At 40.5% G+C, this 20584-nt stretch overlaps 2 protein-coding genes across 5 annotated transcripts; one reads left to right on the top strand and one right to left on the bottom strand.

The window, feature by feature from the left end:
- Positions 1-424: 424 nt before the first annotated feature.
- On the bottom strand, positions 425-17220 carry LOC117987451 (uncharacterized protein CG5098-like). Of its 4 annotated transcripts, none has more exons than XM_034974467.2 (8): positions 16640-17220; positions 13837-13977; positions 11175-11290; positions 10746-10828; positions 10151-10464; positions 8809-9867; positions 8417-8682; positions 425-7679 (listed from the first exon to the last, which is right to left on the bottom strand). In XM_034974467.2, exons 1-8 carry the CDS (start codon positions 16709-16711, stop codon positions 7385-7387), a joined length of 2346 nt encoding a protein of 781 aa, XP_034830358.1. In that variant the 5' UTR covers positions 16712-17220; the 3' UTR covers positions 425-7384. The 4 variants fall into 4 exon arrangements, with proteins under 4 accessions (XP_034830358.1, XP_069358755.1, XP_034830359.1 ...); XM_069502654.1 differs by having other exon boundaries at positions 11175-11272; XM_034974468.2 differs by having other exon boundaries at positions 13837-13971.
- A 338-nt stretch (positions 17221-17558) lies between these two features.
- B9d1 (B9 domain-containing protein 1) lies at positions 17559-19350 on the top strand. Its single transcript, XM_034974892.2, has 3 exons — positions 17559-17881; positions 18688-18915; positions 19226-19350. Exons 1-3 carry the CDS (start codon positions 17632-17634, stop codon positions 19333-19335), a joined length of 588 nt encoding a protein of 195 aa, XP_034830783.1. The 5' UTR covers positions 17559-17631; the 3' UTR covers positions 19336-19350.
- Positions 19351-20584: the final 1234 nt, after the last annotated feature.

Genomic DNA, 20584 nt, shown 5'->3' with positions numbered 1-20584 from the left:
GCTCATTCGCACGTCAACTGTCACACATGGCGGAATTCGACGCTTTGTTATGCTAAACAGTGTTATTATTACTCATTTCAATATACTGAGAGACCCCAGAACTGTGGATAATAAAATTGGCATTGTATTTTGATAAAAGTCACTTTGTTTGACCACCTCTGGACTATCTATAAGTACGACGATCACGTATGAAATGAGAAAAGTACCTCTTGCTGCTTGCTGGGCGCATCAAGCCGCTTGACGGGCGTATCAAGAAATTAATCTATGTGCTTGACCGTCTCGGAACCTCTTAACGATTAACGACGTTACCACATTCGACAAGTAAAGTTCACGTACGTTCGTGAATTGCAAGAACTACACAAGACATGTAAAAACCTTTTGTAGAGGATAAAATAATTGTAAATATAAAAATAAAAGTTACCCATTCTCGTTTTAAACATGTTGTATTTCAATTTGCTTATAATGTCATGATAAATATAATTTATAACAATTACATACTTAATAAAAAGTAGTTATTTCGCCGTAAGTAATAAAAAAAATCTTACACCATTTATACAAGGCTTTGGGATGTTCGTAGATTTAACTTTTTCAAAGGATTTTTAAAAACGCTAAACTGGCCTGATCTTCCCCTACGATAAATTTGTACCTTAATATTCTCTAAATACAGTCTATTTTGCTATTCACTGGAATTAAGATACGTTACAGATAATAATAATAAATTATTTAAATTTTTTCTATGTTCTTAGATAATAAATTCACTTTTTACGCTATCTAGTGCTATTCTTATAGCTTTGTTTATTAATAAACTATGATTATACCTTTTGGGTACGAATTATTTCACGTAAAAATGCTTTAGGATTAATAAGTTTTGCAAACACGTTAAAAGGGGAGTTCATGATATGAAAGATTTGATTTTCGCACGGGCCTTAGAAATATGTAAGTGAGTATACCAGTCTATGCAAACGTTTGCAAAACTCATAATAGACTTAGTGGTGATGAATAATCGGTTAGTTTTGAGTTTTGGTAAAAAAGAAAATAAAAAAAGATGAGTGATATAACTTTTTATTCAGTTTCTAAGAATCCAGCGTCCGTTTCATCCAATTTAAACATTGGTATCAACTACAATAAGTAGTCGTCATTTTTGTGAACTCAATGATTTGAAAAACGAAGTTGAAGAGATATAGAATAAATTATAGAACGAGTAAAATATACATCAAAAAGTAAAAAATGTAAAGTAAATCACTTAATAGCATGAATAGCGTGGATTAACAGATTATCACAATTTGAAATAAGTAGAAAAAAAATCTAAAATATCCAAGAACCACGAAAAACGCAATGGATGGTATAAATAATTATTATATTTTACCACACAGTATATACCCAGGGTTACATTTCTGATATTGCAAGCATGTACAGCCAGCAACAAAGCTAGGTTTGCTGACTGTACAGTGTTCAATTTTATCAATACGTAATTACGACTAGTCCCCAATTTAAAATGGCAACAAAACAATCTTACTGTAGACCTTAGGCGCAACTCACACCGGCAGAACTAGGACATCTTTCTTGATAACAACTAAACATTATTTAGAGTACACGGCAGAAAATAATGTACATACATCGACCTTTAGAAAGAGGTAGCGGATTCATAGCCTATGTAAGTCTCGCAAATTGCTATTGCGCTAGAACCATGTCTCATTAACAACGAAATGACGTCATTTTGACGTCAGCCGAAATAAAAATATACCATCAGCTCGACACTTCAGTCTAGTGCTGGCGGCCACGCGCATTAGCAATTTGCGGGACTTACATAATATGCAAGTTGCCTTGTATATCGTGCAACTTTTCTTTATTGCTATATTTATCAGTAAGATGCAACTTTTATTGCCCATTTTTGGGCCAATTTTTACCATTTTTACGGTTCCGTACCTCAAAAGGAAAAAAGGAACCCTTATAGGATCACTTTGTCTGCGTATCTGTCAAGAAAACCTATAGAGTACTTCCCATTGACCTAGAAACATGAAATTTGGCAGGTAGGTGGGTCTTATAGCACAAGTAAAGGAAAAATCAGAAAAGCGTGAATTTATGGTTACATCACAATAAAAAAAATGTGTTCATGAACAAAGATTTAGTATTTTCTAGTTTCAAAGTAAGATAAACTGTTCTAAGTGGGGTATCATATGAAAGGGCTTTACTTATACATTCTAAAACATTTTTTTATAGCAGAAGTGATTCTTACAGTTTTTCTTCCTCTGTAGTACGGAACCCTCGGTGCGCGAGTCTGACTCGCACCGGACCGGTTTTTCTGTCATAATTAGCTGTTTACTGTAGTTACAAATTGTTTTTGAAGAAATAACTATTTACGGATTGTGTACAATATTTTCAGGGCATAATATTAAAAAGCGAATCAATAAGGGTGAGATCTATAGAGCGCACTCTCACTTAGCTTACACTTAAGACAGAGTTAAAACGAGACAGAGCTACATCTCTCACATAAATCTGTCTCGTTTTAACTCAATATTAAGTCTGAGCAAAGTCAAAGTGCGCTCTATAGATCTCAGCCTAAAAGAACATAGCCCAGGGTTATTATTTATCGCCCGCGACAATATATTTTACATATTGCATACAAATGTTTATTATGCAAGTTACATTATTTATGCAGATTCTTTTCATAGATTTTTTTCTTTATAAGGCTTGTATGATACACTTTTAAATGGGTTTCACTGCAACACACACTAAAGGCGGAAACATATTCATAACACATTAGAAGACATCTGAAGATTTGAGCTGCTGAGAATCTAAGGGTGAAATCTATAGAGCGCACTCTGACTTTGCTTAGACTTAAGACAGAGTTAAAACGAGACAGAGCTATATTATCTCTCACATAAATCTGTCTCGTTTTAACTCAATCTTAAGACTGAGCACGCAAAATGCAGTCATTAAATGATTGATGCAGGCGATTCGCAATCGAGCCGCTGGTTACACCCTTAATGTATCGAATAATGTTAGATATGGCAATGTTACGATTTTTTTTTGCCAAGCGACTATATTTCGTATCGCCTGCATTTTATTTTGACAGTCAGATTTTGTTCTTTTACAATAATTCTTCTAACTACAGTTCTTTGAAATTGCTGTAAAACTATCAAGAAACTGTTGGATATCCAAAACAATTTCATATTCGTATCCATAGTTAAAACCAATGATCAACCCATCGCCGGCTCACTACAGAGCACGGGTCTCCTCTCAGAGTGAGAAGGGTTTTGGCCATAGTCTACCACGCTGGCCAAGTGCGGATTGGCAGACTTCACACACCTTTGAGAACATTATGGAAAACTCTCAGGCAGGCAGGTTTCCTCGCGATGTTTTCCTTCACCGTTAAAGCAAGTGATATTTTAATTACTTAAAAACGCACATAGTTCCGAAAAGTTAGAGGTGCGTGCCCGGGATCGAACCCCCGACCTCCGATTGGAAGGCGGATGTCCTAACCACTAGGCTACCACAGCTTCACCACAGCTTCGCCACAGCTAAAACCAATGAAATACTTTTAATATACATCTTCTTAGACCGGGGCGCGTTTGGAACCGTCGTAGCTTTATTATCACCACTATTTAATTCTTACAAATCCAGCAACCGACTATCAAAACATGTAAGTTATTACCTATTTTGAATAAATTATTTGAATTGAATTGAATTGAATATATCCAGACCTGAAATTTCATATTCCTCAAACTAGTCTGTAGTGTGATTATGTTCGCCAATAGGTTGCAGTGAGTTATCCCAAAATTTACGCTCAGCTAACTAGCTATATGGTACGAAATACTGTTCCTCTACTAGAATAAACCGCCGTCACTATGTTACAATTAAAGTTTGGTGTTCTGATGCTCCCCAACGGTTATATGGTATATACATCTATTCCCTATTATATACAAAACTCCAAATCCATATTTTATAAAGTGTACAACAATTACTACATTGTTTAAAAGTTATACGTAAAATACTCTGTACAATATAACATAATAGTTATGTAGTTAAGATTTTATTAATCTATATCAAAATATTGGTATGAATAAATTAGTTCTAATACTTTAACAGGGTTTTATCTACATTTTTTCCTATATTACAACCTAATATGACATACCTACTTATTTGCGGGTTTTTTTCGAAGATTTTTTCTTCAGAAATTAACTAAGCCAAATAATATGCCCCATCTAAGTTGACTTTCAGCCGTACTCAGAGTCGCTAATCGTTACTTAAGATCGAGTTAAAACGAGACAGATTTATGTGAGGGATACAGCTCCGTCTCGTTTTAACTAAACTTAAGTAACGATTAAGCGACTCTGAGTACGGCTGTTTTTGTCTTTGCACACTGCAAAATTTTCAACCAATTTCCAAAAATGTGGTTCTCAATTCGGCCCGTTTTTTTATAGCTATAACTCTCTATCGACGAAAACATCACTGTATGCAAAGTCATTAAAAGTGATTTTACTTATATATTTACTACCTCCACTTAATGGAATCTTAATTTAGTGCAATTTTTAATACAATTTTGAATATATTATCTCGGATGGGGTATACTATAACAAGTAGCATGGCATTTTGGCATCAGAACACCCTATGTGAGTGTGATATCGTTAAACCGACATCACACTGTATAACGCCTTCGTTAAAGGCATAAATACTATGGTTAACATTATTCTATCGTTTATGGTCAACTGGATGTAAAAATGATTTCAAGATTCAATTCAACTTTCACCAATGATGATAAAAATGATCACATGCACATAAGCACTATTTTAAGCGTTGAATTTTAAATAAAACCAAACCAAGGAGAAACATGATTTCTCGAGAGTCTATGTAGAGAGATATTCACTCATGGAGGTACAACCGTAGAAACAATTTCAGTCATTTGATTGGTTCTTAGACAAATTTTCAAAGTTAAGGCAATGACACAGTAAAGTTATAGCCCTAATGCTGCTAATTTTTTTTTCTCTAGGAGGAGGAAAAATCCCTAATGGACTTCTGTCTGTCGGACACACCCTGTCGATAGACAGAAGTCCATTAGGGATTTTTCCTCCTCCTAAAGAAAAAAAAAAAGCCCTAATGCCGCGATTACACCTGTAAGTTTTACTTACTTATTTGACAATAAATTGACAGCAAAAGACAATGCTAATTCAAGTATGAACAAATGTACCTACTGTCTTCAAGATTTTTGTATCACCATCAAATAAAATTCTATCTGTTCAATGACATCATCAGAATATTTGTAGAAAAAATTAACGAAAACGGTTTCCGCATTTCAGAAATCAGTATCCTTATTATAAATGTGAAAGTGTGTTTGTTTGTTGGTTTGTCCTTCAATCACGTCGCAACGGTGCAACGGATTGACGTGATTTTTTGCATGGGTATAGATAAAGACCTGCAGAGTAACATAGGCTACTTTTAATCCCGGAAAATAAAAGAATTCCCACGGGATTTTAAAAAAAACCTAATTCCACGCAGACGAAGTCGCGGGTATCAGCTAGTATTAACCATAAAAAAGTCAATATTGTGGTATTAGGTTCAGCAAGACAGTAAAAAAAGTCTTTATAGGCTTTTAAAACAGTCAATTTCAGATTTTTTTAATATTCATGAAACTTATTGAGAAATTATGTTTTCATTTTAGCTTTGATAAATAAATAAAAAATTTAAGGTACAATGCTTCTTTGTGAGAGTACTGTCCATGGGCATACTCCTCTACTAATGATTTTTTCGTAAGTTAATCACGTAAGCTACTTACGTTAGTAAAAATTACACGTGTATCTGCCTATAGTTTTTCACTAGCTTACAAATGTGCTATTGTCATGCTTGCACAGATTCAAAGCCAGCCTGTGAGTGAGCAAGACAGCAACACATTCGTAAGCCATATAAAAAAGAGAAATGATTGAATAACAAAAATTATATCTATTCATTGCACAGGTGTACATTTGAATGTTTCTTCTGTGATTTCATCTGATTGTGTTTAAAAAAAAGATATTGGAAAAAAATACATATTTTGTACAAGGAAAAGCCATCTAGAGTGGTTTCATATTTTTTTCATTTACATTAAGTCAACTTAGCACATTAAAACTTGCTTAAACATGATCAGGTAACAAAATTCTTCTGCTCACTTGAGAGTTTCAATCACATCCATCTTCCTGGCATATTGTTCCCAATAGTTATTACACCAGGGTCTCCTATTCTAAACTCATATAAGACAGACTACTACATAATATATTTTTCTTAGCAGACTTAAGGTGACAGTACACATGTCAACTCGGAAAGGGATCACCGTATCGCCTTTCCCATCTCCGTCAACATGGCTGGCGATTGCGGTAGAATGACAACTATTATGTCACGATCGCAATCACCTCTGATTGGTTGACGCTTGCTCACTATTGGCTCCTATGCATTGCTGCAACAAGAATCGCACAAATTCAGCCAATCACAACAATTTACGGTTTTACTAAATCGAGCTACAACCTAATGTAAAAGCAGATCAGCAGCTCCGGTACAGTGGGCGGTAGAAAATATTGTACATCCAACCTTAGAAAGAGACAGCGGTTTCGTAGAGCGATGTCTGTCGTTGAAACCGACAAAACGTCACGTAAGTATGAGTGACAGAGGCAACGCTCTACGAAGCCGAAAGCCCTTTCTAAAGGTTGATGTACAATATTTCCTGCCGGCTACTGTATGTCGACTTAGCTACGGCCAGGCAACGCCGCGCTTACAGCTCGCCGGCCGCACACTGGCAATCGTAGACGAAGAGACGTAAGCGCGGGAACTGCAAGTGGACCGCGCACTGCACCGCGGAGGCGAGGCGATTACGGTACGATTTCGATTAGTGTGCGTTGCAGTAAGGAGTTTCATACAAAGAAAACTGGACGGCTCGAGTTGATACGGTGACAATCTCTTTCCGAGTTGATATGTGTGCTATGACCTTTAAACAATAAACAAATTGCAGATAATTCAGAAATATGCCTAAACAACAACCTCAGTATCATTGTGAGTTAGCAACGGAAACACTCATTATTAGCTTGTTGCTTAAGTATTTCTGTGAGCTGTCTTGTTTACGTTTTAAGTGAGCTAAGAAAAATATATCATGTTTTACATGTTACCATCATATAACACAATCAGGTAACGAAATTGCTTTTGGCTACACCAAACTGTTCACCTTCCCAACATTTTAACTGTACTATACTATGTACATCATGTACCAGTTTCCCTTTGGGAAATTACCACTAGTTTGACAGATTCAACGTTCACATATCACGAGTTTGACAGATTCCACGTTCACATATCACTAGTGTGGCAGATTCACATATCACTAGTTTGACGGGTAACATATAGCTCTTTATCACTATCACGATCGCTAGGCGTGTCTGGGACACAGGGCGCGGAAGTCGTCTTTCAAGGTCCATGTTGTAGCGCAAGGTATATGGGTTGCGGCCCAACAAGACCGGGTAGCGCAACTTAGGGCTGCACCGGCTTTGCCGCAGCCCCCGCAGCGCGCGGTTCGGGCTCCGTAGACGGCGCTCGCGAGGCCCCACACTCGAGAGCCGGCCGCGAGCAGCCCCGGCGCCCACACTCCGCACGCTTCGTGGAACCAAGCTTCTGCTCCGCCGGATGATGATGCGAATCGTTGTTTGGATGCTTCGTCCAGTGTTCTGTAAAGGTAAAGGTTCTATTAATAATGGTGTTGTAAGCTGAGCAATGAGCAATGAGCAAACTTGCAACTCCTACGCTACGCTTCGCGAAAGTGCGAAAGTCATTTGTGGGAATGGGTGTAATATTTTATAATAAAATCCCACAAACAATTTTAGACTTGCCTACACAATTTTAAAAAATCTATTAAAAGTATGCTCTTGAAAAAAGCATATTTATTTATTTATTTAGATACAAGTTAGCCCTTGACTGCAATCTCACCTGATGGTAAGTGATGATGCAGTCTAAGATGATAGCGGGCTAACCTGGAAGGGGTATGGCAGTTTTTATTAAACCCATACCCCTTTGGTTTCTACACGGCATCGTACCGGAACGCTATATCGCTTGGTGGCACGGCTTTGCCGGTAGGGTGGTAACTAGCCACGGCCGAAGCCTCCCACCAGACCAGACCAGAAATTTAGAAATTATAAAATTCCAAACCCCTGCCAGGAATCGAACCCGGGACCTCCCACTAATAAGACCACAGCGCTCACCACTGCGCCAGGGAGGTCGTCAATTATACTACTATTATAAACAATATTATACAGTGGAAGACTATGATGACTATGAGACTAATATGTAAATGATATGAAAGCTTGGATTTGACTCGCTCCAGTAATGCACGGGGCTGCAATTGCTTGTACAGTATGGTATAATAATATTGTACTTAATATGTAGATACTAAAGTATCAAGACTGACCTATACTCCTCACAGTTGGTATCGAGCTGGTAGGGTCCAAACAGGTCGCCCAGACCAGCATAATGCGGCCCCTTCTCGCAAAAGGCGCAGAGCCACGAGGCGTCCGGCGTGGACGCGTCGTAGCGCAGCCCTAGGGTGCTCGCGTGCAGGCCTCGCGCACGCAAGCCGTTTCGCCACTCGTCACCCGTTCGCCTTTCCTCGTCGGTCGCGCCGGTGGTCGCGTTCACAACTGATACCGATACGGGTGAGTCGCGCGGCCCGACGATCTGAAATCATATGATACTAGATGTTCGTCTTCTCCAGGTCTTTACTAAGGGCTTGTACACAAAACTTGCGAGCTCACACATCGCGTGAAGAAAATAATTATATATAATGTGGGTAGTGATTTATACCTGTATGTATGGCCCTCTCGATCGACTGGAGCTCGCATTGCTGCCGGAATCATACGCATCTTTGACTGGCGCTTGAGGAACGGCCACTTCCTTCTTCTTTTTCTCCACCACCTTTTTCCTAGCAGCCTTTCGTCTAGGACCTTCATCACCAGTAGATGACCTATTGGCTCGCTTGGAAGCTTTCCTTTCACCTTTGGTCGGAGCAGATTTTCTCCGCTTCCTCGCTTTTGCAGTTTGCGTTTTTTCCGAGGTGGATATTTCCTCTTGTTCCGTTCCAGTTGGATTTTCTTCTTCGATGCCAGCGAACATTTTCTGCAACTGGTTCTCAACTTCAACAAAGCTGGCCGCTGTTGGTTCAGCAGTTCTAGCCTCACTCACTTCGCTGGCCTCCGGTTCGGCTGGTTTTCCTTCTGATGGAGAACCGACAGGTACATTAGTTGATTCTGCGTTGGAGTTCCTCGCACTTCGTCGTCTAGGCGCGGCGGCGGTCGCCGGGGGAGGTTCGGGTTCGTCATTTTTCGGTGGGGATTTTTGTGGGGGGGAGTTTTGTGGAGGGGTTTTCTTGGGGGAATTTTGTTTTGGCGATTCTTGCTTGGGCTCTGCCTGGGGCGGGGAGTTTTCAGGTTTTAGTGGAATCGGGGATCTCGGTTCTGGTTCAGGGCTGGCCAGAACACTTTTTAGCTTGTCGACTGTGACTGTGGCTTCTGGTTCTGGGGCGGGGGTAGGATCTACTGCGGTGTCTCTATGATCTGTGGTGCTGGCGATCATCGCGGCGATATCGTCTATGGTCTCCGCGGAGCCGGAGCGGGTTTTTCTCCGCGCGTGCGGCTCTGGCGGGGGTGAAGGTGGTTTCTCTGGTCCGTTTTGGGTTTCGTAAGTAGTGTCGCCGTTTTCGAGAGGCGGTTGGGTGGTGTGCGGTGAGACTCGGGGCGGAGTGGCGGGCTTGGGAGCTTCGGCTAGTGGGTGGGTGAGGGGCGGGGGGACTGGGACGCGTATTGTGCGCTCTGGTTTTCTTTTCCGCTTGGAGCCAGGCGGGGCCCCGCAGGAATCGGTTGAATCCTGAAATGGAATAATTTTAACTCTGATGTCAGTTTGTCTTCGAAAATAGTAGCTAAGCTTTCTTCTTCTCAACTTTTACAAGTGACTTGTTTGGTAGAACATTGTTATTTTCTGAGCATAATATGGTGATGTTATACGACGCCACAGCCATACTGATAAAAATACCAAAACTGCTTTGGTTCTCGATCATTTTATCAGTATGGCCGACGCTATTGTAAAGTGCCACATCTTTGGCCATGAATGCTGCGCTACTCGAGCGATCAGGCTAGTATTGAATACTGACCTCATTGGAGGAAGGCGGCGAGGGTGTGGGCGCAGCCCGAGAGTGCACTATGACGGAGTGGGGAGAGGAGGGCGCGGGCGCGGCCGACAAGCGCTCCAGTAGCGCGTCAACCCTCGCGTGGGCCGGACGTGCGTGCGGCGCCGCTCGAGCGATCAGACTGTTGATCGTGGGTGCGTCTCGCACTGACAAGGCCGGAGCCCCCGGCGTGGGGTGCATCGGAGCTGGGGAACCATTTGCACCACGCGGTCCGCCCACTGTGAGGTCGACTCCACCGCGAGCGTACGATAGCAAATCGTCCGGACGCATCAGTTTATCTGGCGATGAAAGTATAACGGTATAAAATTTTAGTTAACAGCATTGAGTAATTTAATTACTTGTACAGTAGTTTTTGTAGTACAGAATTACTCAAGAACAATGAACAAAACAATTGTTTGTAGTGACGAATTTTAACAAACTCTGATGGAACAGTAGGCAACCAAGTCAAAACCTGTCACAGTAAAAAATCTTGGAAAAGAATAATATGGTTTAATACTTGTATTAAATTTAATATAATAATCAAAAATTTCTATAATTTTAGTCAGATATTGAAACTTACCTCTTCCAGGGCCCAAATGTGGATAGAGTTCTGTTGGAGGCAAGGCTGCACCAGCCTTTACGTCACCCGGAGACGGCGTATGTCTGCAAAATACCAGATACATACTACGGATAAGCAGTGCTTCGTTCATTTCCTTTTTAAACAGTTATGGAAAAGTCTTGTCTTCATCAAGGTTTGAAAACTTCGCAAACAGAACTGTTAAAACCGATTATTATTATTTTCAAATTATTGTTGATGATGCTTGTAAACTTCATAATGATTTAGAAATAAGGGTAAATATCAGGTATCTGTTATGTAGGTTACTGCACTGCACAGCTACTTCAACGGTTGTTTTTCATGTCTCAGTTAACCGGTAGGCCTATACATTAATTATTTTTTTCTAAAATAAACTTTTTTTTCTACCTTAATTTCTTCTTTCCTACTACGTACCTCATGAGATGTTTGTCGGGCGGCGTGGGCGTGTGGCGGTAGAGCTCGGGCGGCGTGGCCGTGTGCCGGAACACGGAGTTGGCACCACCCTTCATCGCCTGCAACGTCAATAGACCCTACCGTAGCACCACCGGCACGTTACATATCACACATACTCGACTGTCGTCATGAGGCTGGCTTTCTTCTCACGCTGATCGTCGGAACTAGTTAGCGTTGAATAAGGCAGGCTACTCTCACACACCGGCCCGCATGGCGGCCGCACCACGCGACACGCAACGCATCACGCGACACACAACGCACCACGCGACGTGCAACGGACTGCTTCTCCAAAAAAGAGAGCCCTAAAGGATAGCGTCCACCAGGCGGGCAGGGCTGCATTGCAGCGCAAAAACCCGCCTGCTATACATAGCCATATTAAATGACTAATATTCTTTAAATGAAACTGCGTCGAGTAGAGCCGTGGCGAAACGGATATAAAATGCATACGACCCGAACTGTCCCGATCTAGTGGACGCCTTCTTAAGTCGCACGGCGGAAGGGCCGTTTTAGAATTTTTCTCTACACACAGTCATGTTAAACAACGAACGAAATTATTGAGAAGTTGCCCCAATCGCGCTACAAACACGACCGTGTGGCAGGGCCACACGAGTAGATATCCCTACAGAAGGGAAGCTTCCTATACTATTCAAAATTTTATACTTATTCTTATAGGGTTGTCACCTGTTGCAAGTGAAAAATTAAAAGAAAAAAATACTAAATATAAGTCCCGCAAATTGCTAATGACATGACAGACAGACAGACACACAGAATGACTGACTGACTGACAGACAGACGGACGGACAGACTGAGACTGACAGACAGACTGTATGACAGACTGAGAGACTGATAGACAGACAGACTGACAGACAGACAGACTGACAACAGATTGACAGACAGACAGACAAACAGACTAACAGACTAACCTACTGACTGACTGACAGACTGGCAGTACCTAGGTAGTAGGTACTAACTTACTTTAGTAAAATGAATGAATTTAATACCTAGTTACTACAAATATCACTAAAGTCTAATTTTTTATACAATTTACGCTATTTAAAATGCAAACTCTCGAAAACACGCGCACAACCCACAGCCTGGGAAAACCGCAATCTAGGAAATTGCCCATGCTTGCTTATACAGTTGTGTAAGGACTAAGGAGGTAATTTATATTTCAGGGTCAAATTCTTAGATAGCCCCTGTGTGAGTAACGCTTCATAGTACCGTAGGGACAATCTAGGAAATTGCGCATGCTTGCCTATACACAGAACACCTAAGAAGGAAATTCAGATTTTAGGGTCAAATTCTTAGATTGCCCCTGTGGCAGGTGTGTGAGTAGCCTGCTTAACCCTTCATAGTCTTGCTAAAGGCATACACGCATAGCTCAGTGTTGTCGATCGTCACTGCGGACTGGTCAGCACTCAGCATTATTCAGTAATGCGTCATAGTAATGTACTGACTTGTCAGTACAGACAATCAGCGAGAAAAGATTTAGTACAAGTCCCGATTGTAGTATAAGCCCCACAAATTGTTAATTCGCGTGGCCACCATTTTAGTGACGTCCGCACTAGACTAAAGCACAGAATAATATAATAGTACTAAGTTTCGAGATGATGGTATATTTTTATTTCGGCTGACGTCATTTCGATGTTAATGACACATGGTTCCAGCGCAATAGCAATTTGCGGGACTTATATATCTCAGTGAAGCAGCAATGTATAGAACACAACATAAAATGGTTTTCGTGAAATAGAACAACTTTACGAGATGTGCGTGTTGTAAATATAGACGTCCTTGGCGCAGTGGTAAGCGCTGTGGTCTTATAAGTGGAAGGTCCCGGGTTTGATTCCTGGCAGGGGCAATTTGGGAATCTGTGCTGCCAAGCGATTAAGCGTTCTGGTACTATGCCATGTAGAAACCGATCAGGGGTATAATGGGTTTATGAAACTGCCATACCTCTTCCATCTTAGACTGTATCGTCATTTACGTGACGGTGAGATTGCAGTCAAGGGCTAACTACTAAATTTTTAAAAAAATGGTCAAGTTGGACTCGCACAAGAAGGGTTCCATACCATCGCACAAGAAACAAAACTTTTTTAATAAGACGGACGGACAGCGGAGTTTAGTAATAGAGTCCCGTCGGCACCCTTCGGGTACGGAATCCTAGAAATCCATACTAATATTATAAATGCGAAAGCGTGTCTGTCTGTCGGCTAGCTTTTCACGGCCCAACAGTTTAACTGATTTTGAAGAAATTTGGTACAGAATTAGCTTACATCCTGGGGAAGGACATACGCTACTTTTGATCCCGGAAAATAAAAGAGTTCCCATGGGATTTTTAAAAACCTAAATCCACGCGAACAAAGTCACGGGGATCAACTAGTAAAAAATAAAAACGCCACGCGTATACGTGCGTACAAAACCACGCAAAGAAACCGATAATCTGAAACTGTTGTATAGAGTTAAGTCCTGCAAGGACTGGGACAACCCTCCACCTCCCATGGCCCCACCAACCTCTCGGTTATATGGGCCGAAACGCGGGAAGGCGCCCGTTCGGTACTTGCTCTTGGCATTTTCCTGGGGCGCCTTCTTGACTCCCTACAAATTATCCCCTGCAAGGACTGACCTGCAAGGGGTCGATGGCGGGCGGCGAGGGCGCAGGCACGTGGTAAAGGTGCGGCGGCGGCGTGGGCGTGTGCCACGTCACACCGCGCTCCGACGCCATGTGCGCGGCGGGCGCGCGCGCCATCAGGTTGGCCATCTGTAACTGCGTAAGCCACCGTTAGCGAAGCTATCGTATCTGGACGTGATATCGTATCGTATCGTAGCTGAACGTATCGCAGGCTTCCAACCAAAGGGGTGTCAACAGCCATGTAAATGTTCCACTAGATGCAACGTTACATATAGTGAGAGCGATCACGCACTCATCTCACGTGAAAATATGGATATGAAAAATATTTATGTCATATGTCATAAGCTACCATACAAATAGTTCTATGATAACTTCAAAGCCTATTTTCACAGACTCGGATCGGATGAAGGCGTGATCGTCGTAAAAGTAAACCACACGACGCGTTGCGTTGCCGGTGCAGCGCCTGATCGGTGCCGCTGCGTCATCCTAGATAGAAATCGCTGTACCATGCGTTACCACGACACGACGACACGATGCGTTACAACGTCGTGCACCGCACCGCACGCGCAACGGACTTGGGACCAAAGAGACAAGGGTGGCGTGTCATATTTGAAACAGTGTCATATTTGAATGACCATAACCACAGTTCACAACGGTTAGGGAACTTCAACAAATCATTGAGGCTTCTACATCACTGGCAGGCCTCAAATGTTAGAACATTTGACTAGATTTAACTAAGCATTTCACGCAAGTAGCCCTATTTCCTTTTTACCTCACCGTAGCCAAAGATAATATATTAAACAAGTACAGATCGCTCACTCTCTATTTAAAATTGTAACTAGTTCAAGACTATTACTAGATGGCGTCACTTGGTTCGTATGAAATATATTTTTTATGGATTTGACGAAATATCATATTTTACTTGTCTGGTTCATCAAATTTATTTATATTTAGTAACAAAATACAAAATTTTCACAACATCACCATCGGAAAAAGCTAATTCTTAATTTTAATTATTGACTCATTGAACTTTACGATATCCATAGCATTTTGCTTTGGATAGCTGAAGTAGTGACTTGACTTGTTACTTGAAAATAAAATTATTATTTTGCCTTTGGATTGGTGACGGTTGAATTTGACGGTGTGTTACAATTTTCTGAGTGCTTTTATTTCTTTTCCCTATTTCGTTTGTGAATTGTTTCTGCTATATGGACTCAGAGATTCTGCTAACCCGATTACTTGTGCTTGCTCCTGGATTTTTGATGATGCCAAACTGCTGACCTACGCTTGATACCGGACCCTTTGATGATTGCCTGTGATTTTGGATTTCGTTTATTATTTGAGTAAAATTTGAGTTAGCTCTAAATAAAATTGAGTTTCATCAGCTGTTCGATAGATGGCACTAAATAAATTCGATAACTCACATTTTAGCTTGCACAATAATGCCATCACACTATAAGGAGTTGACCTACAAGGTACCGGCGACTTAAAGGAGTTTTACGCAAGCTTTAAATGAATGTATGACGTTAGCGATCTTACTTGTATATATTATCTTTGCCGTAGCCTAATATTTGACATACAGCCACACTCAGAGTCGCTAATCGTTACTTAAGATTTGAGTTAAAATGAGACAGATTTAGGTGAGAGATATAGCTCGGTCTCGTTTCAACTAAACTTACGTAACGATTAAGCGACTCTGAGTGTGGCAGATATTCTCGATTCAGGATCAAACCGAGAGTTCCCTAATTCTAGTTCACTCTAGTCATAGGTAACATTAAGTACAACTTGTGTTATAATCTGCAACTTCTGAATGTCATTTTAACCTATGCATTGCAAGTGCTTCCAATATGCTACACAAGTTTGCATTATATGTAATTGTATATTGTCTATGAATTACAAAAAAAAACAATGTGGTCAGAAAGCCCTGATAAGAAATCAGTACCCTTATTATAAATGCAAAAGTGTGTTTGTTTGTTGCTTTTTAGTTTGTCCTTCGATCACGGCGCAACGGTGCAACAGATTGACGTGTTTTTTTCCATGGGTATAGATAAAGACCTTCAGAGTGACATAGGCTTTTTATCCCAGAAAATCAATGAGTTCCCACAGTATTTTAAAAAACCTAATTCCACGCGGACAAAGTCGCGGGCATCAGCTAGTCCAATATAAACATATTTTCATTACGCAAAGTATAGAATTGATCTACTACAGACATTTTAACGTTTATTAAACTGCCAACAATTATATATTTTGTACATATTTAACTAAATTGTTATTGTATATGTTTTTAATAAAGTAAGCTAGTACTTTAAAATAATACCTATTAGATAGGTCCTAGGAAATCAAAGGTATTATTTACTCAATAATTAATTGTTTAGTAAGGTTTTGGTTTTTGTGTATATTTTAGAGTTTAATTGAACTATTCGGGAAGTTTCATTAAAATCTCTTAGTCTGAGAATAAAACAAACACCAAACCATTATAGATGTAATGGCAACATTTGCTATCACCTGTGTCAAGCAAAGAGCTAGCAAAAGAGGTCAAGCATGCAAACAGCTGATTCTTGTATTGCAACACATAAAATAACTCTTCACACAACAGAGGTGTGTAAGCAGAAACTGGTTTTCAGTGTTTTTACAACAAAAACAATTAAACATTACCGCTGGCGAAATTACGAATTCTTAACGAGAAATGAATATGAAATTAGTTTGTTTATTTATGCGCATTCTAATTTCACTGTGTTGAATAAACAAGGATTTTACTGTATGATATTTTAATGTTGAATGGAATAATAAACACCACCTGTAAGGGACTCCAGCCCGAGCCTAGTTGCGACTGTCTTCCATTTGGATTGTGCTGCGAGCCGCCAGACATCGTGCGCGGAATCCTCTCGGCACTGTTTACAAAACTTATTCAATTCCGATTCGTTAACGATCCCTCCTTCAGTCCACCATAATGTTGCCGGCAACTTTCGAGCCTTCGTGCGCGTAACTGCGATCCTCTACGACGTGTACAGAAACTTCTCAATCCTTTTCAAGCGCGCATGTTGATATCACAAGCGTCCGTATCACCTTGCAGACATACTGAACACGAAACAGCACATAAATCCAGTTAACGATGCGATTATACAGATGAAAACCACATTTATTACGAGCACGGTATGGTGTTCACGAATCTGAAGCTCACTTCGCGTGACATTTTGAACGCATTTTAGGTTTGAAAATATACACTATATTTGCACTCTGGGGCTGGATTATTTTCCGTTAACTGCGCATCACTTTAGTCTTTCGAGAAATACAATAAATATCACAAGTAACTGTACGAATACAGTAAATTTTAACAAACTGCACAAGGATCACATCCAACAATGGTGGCCGATTGAGTTTTTTGAAAGCATTTGCAGCGACATCTACCGAATCAATTATCAAAGCAAAATTGCGTCGGTAAAACAGTCAAACGGAAGCGTGGTCTAGTTGTCTATAGTTATAAAAAACCGGTATAAATAACAGAATTAACCTCAAAATTATTGGTAAGTAATAATAAAGCTTATATATTCTGGAAAAATTTCACCTTTTTAGTGCACATAAATAAAAACAAACATTTATTATTTAATATAGGAAGGTTAATATTTTTCGATTGATTTACCGGTTTTTCCAAATATATGGCAATACTGGTTACTATAGCAACGGTTTGTTTTGTTTTATTGTTTATTTACGATTTTACGAAGTTGATGTACGTTTTCAGAAAGCTTTTACTAAAATAACTGAAAGTATGATCTCAAATTTTACAACAAAATGAGGGAAAGTGAAATAACGAAGTTCTTAGTATCATTCAGTGGTCATATAGAGCAAGTGCGGTTTCCAGCCGGTGTGTTCGACGATCAACTTTACTTGACTTATGATGTTGTTTGGGGCGAAGATTGGAGCCCTGTTTCTGGTTTATGCTGTGGGACCAGTCAGATGGCACGCTCGGGACGTGACCCAGAGAGGGTGACATTCAATTTGCCTTTGGAAATGGTTTTTGGCAGCACCAATGTATTCGGATGTAAGTGACTATGTTTATTCAAAGATCAAACTCCATGCGGTCAGGACCGGCTCGGCCATATTATAGGCGCCACGACGCGACGGCTTAGGGCATACCTTCTTAGGTACTCATGAGCTACTAAATTATGTGCATGGGTGCTCGAATTTGGGGGTGGCATTTAATCAGAATAGTTAACATGTTACGCTTACTGATGGTGAAAATTGTTAATTTGTTAGATGATGAAGTGGTGATAATTAATTACGTACTTAAAACTTAAACTACTTACGAGGATTTCAAACGCAACCAAATCTGAGAAGAGCCCACAACAAACTCAGCTGGGTATTCTTTTTACTACTTTACAAAATCACTTTAACCTATTAGAACTATCACAAAGCTGTTAAGCAACTCATTCCCAAGCTCAAACGCAAAAATAGCTCGCGCCTATCTTCAATGAAAATGAAATGAAATGAAAATGAAAATGAAATGAAGAATGATTCAATGTGTAGAAAGCGTGTTGTACAATATTAGTGTAATAAAAGATTTTCTCAAACGCATAGTTTTACCTGGCTAATCCATACTAATATTATAAATGCGAAAGTGTGTCTGTCTGTCTGTCTGTCTGTCTGTCTGCTAGCTTTTCACGGCTCAACCGTTCAACCGGTTTTGACGAAATTTGGTACAGAGGTAGCTTGCAACCCGGGGAAGGACATAGGCTACTTTTTATTCCGGAAAATTTAAGAGTTCCCACAGGATTTTTAAGAACCTAAATCCACGCGTACGAAGTCGCGGGCATCAGCTATTAATTAATAAGTATACAAAAATTGTAGGGCCACAAGTTGTAGTAACTGTGCGAGCGAAGAACTCCCTAACCGGCGAGAGTCTACGAGGTTACTCCTTGTTCCTTCTCCCACCCACTACTGGAACCCATCAGCTCACATCGCAGCTGGTCCGGCCACGATCCGCCACGTTGTTGGGGGAATGGGTAGCTTGGTTGACTGGAAGATATCCCGAGTTGGCCGATCCCAAAATGTTGGCGAACGGGAAGGATAACTATTGTAAGTTTATTTATTTTTCTATCAGACTGGTTTTCGTCAAGGACTGAACCCGTAGGTACGTAGTCGGAATTCCACGGAGACGTACGAAGCGATTTCCTCCTCGTTTCTAATTCGAGTCATTCGATGTTCCATCAGTACCCTTATGATAAATGCGAAAGTGTGTTTTTTTGTTGGTGTTTTGGTTTATTGGTTTGTTGGGTTGTTGGTCTGTCCTTCACTCATGTCGCAACGGTGCAACGGATTGACGTCGACTAAACACGTGAGTATAGCTGGGTGAGAGACATGTATAATATTTATTTTTCTTTTTCAGTGCTAAAGACAGAATCGTACGGGAGTGTAACATTGACCATGACGATGGTGTCGAAGGACCTTCGGAAACTTGGTTACGATAATCAGCCGCCTGTTTGGAAGAGTGTTTAAAACTTTAAATCTATGATATTGAATAAATGTTAGGTAATTTTATAAGCTGTCTACACTTTTTTATACAACTTTGACATCACTTTTACAGAAAAAAAGTCAATGGTGAAAACGCTCACCGACGGAGTGAGTTTTTTTTAATAATTAAACAAAAACGCGTCCCATCTTAGGCCACATCATAACTTCCCATCAGGTGTGATCGTGGTCAAGCGTGCGCCTATAATGAATTTAAAAAAACTCAGCGCTGGGTCTGCATTAGCCCTAAAGAATCTCGCGCACATTTATACACTGTAGTATGTGCTCGCGCACTAGTAGGCCAAGTCTACTGACCGTATCAGACTACCTAGATGTATTATGAATAACTAGATGATGCACGCGACTTCGTCCGCGTGGATGTAGATTTTTAAAAATTCATTGGAAACTTTTTAATTTTCCGGGATAAAAGGCATACCTATGTCCTTCGTCGGGATGTATGCTAATTGCTAACTCTGTACCAAATTTCATCAAAATTGGTTAAACTGTTCTGCCGTGAAAAGCTAGAAGACACACACTTTCGGATTTATGATTTAAGCTGTTCATTCTATCGCGATCCATCCAGTTGGACACGCAGTCCAGTCCGACGACTAGTCGCATAGACCAACAACTCCTCTTTTTCTATACTTTTGGCGTGAAAACAACCAATCAATCAACCAATTTCAGCTAAAGTCTCAACGTCCATGTTGCCGTCGCGTCGTTCACCACATTGACTTGACTGTTGACAATTGACTGAAACTGGATGGTCTCTAGATGACCAGTCTGATATATTGGTCTTGAGGTGAGTTACCGAATTGGCCTAAGCGCGCTGATGTCCAGTCTTCTGCCCAAAACTCCTCAGTGCTTGAAGACCAAAGTCCAAAGTCGTCGAACAGTGCGAGATATGGTCGCTAACTATGGCCCTCATAAGAAAGCTCAGAGTCACTCAGCGGGCGATGGAGAGAGCTTTGCTTGGAGTTTCTCTACGTGATCAAATCAGAAAGAGGAGATCCGTAGGAAAACTAGACTAACCGACATAGCTCAACGGGTAGCAATGCTGAAGTGGCAATGGGCAGGGTTCGTAAAACCGATAGACGTTGGATTGCTACAGATTAATTTATTTTAGAAATGCTGTGGCCCCAAAATGGCATAATTCTATTACTCGTTTACAAAAGCAATTATTATTATCGCCTCGACATTGACATAAATCATAATTGATTAGTGAACAATAACTAACGAT

This window comes from Maniola hyperantus, chromosome 13, assembly GCF_902806685.2.
Source record: "Maniola hyperantus chromosome 13, iAphHyp1.2, whole genome shotgun sequence".
Lineage (NCBI taxonomy): Eukaryota > Metazoa > Arthropoda > Insecta > Lepidoptera > Nymphalidae > Maniola > Maniola hyperantus.
Note: the sequence above shows the minus strand (reverse complement) of the source record. Positions and strands in the feature narration are given on the sequence as shown.

Bases quoted from the DNA above. Each gene is read 5' to 3' on its own strand.
- LOC117987451 (XM_034974467.2), bottom strand. From the start codon at position 16,711: ATGTCTGGCGGCTCGCAGCACAATCCAAATGGAAGACAGTCGCAACTA. The intron at 11,291-13,836 runs GTCAGTCCTTGC...GTGCTACGGTAG, and splicing joins CCGCCATCGACCCCTTGCAG to GGTCTATTGACGTTGCAGGC. The intron at 9,868-10,150 runs GTCAGTATTCAA...ATTCCATTTCAG, and splicing joins CGCCGCCTTCCTCCAATGAG to GATTCAACCGATTCCTGCGG.
- B9d1 (XM_034974892.2), top strand. From the start codon at position 17,632: ATGAGGGAAAGTGAAATAACGAAGTTCTTAGTATCATTCAGTGGTCAT. The intron at 17,882-18,687 runs GTAAGTGACTAT...CAAAAATTGTAG, and splicing joins CAGCACCAATGTATTCGGAT to GGCCACAAGTTGTAGTAACT. The intron at 18,916-19,225 runs GTAAGTTTATTT...TTTCTTTTTCAG, and splicing joins GAACGGGAAGGATAACTATT to TGCTAAAGACAGAATCGTAC.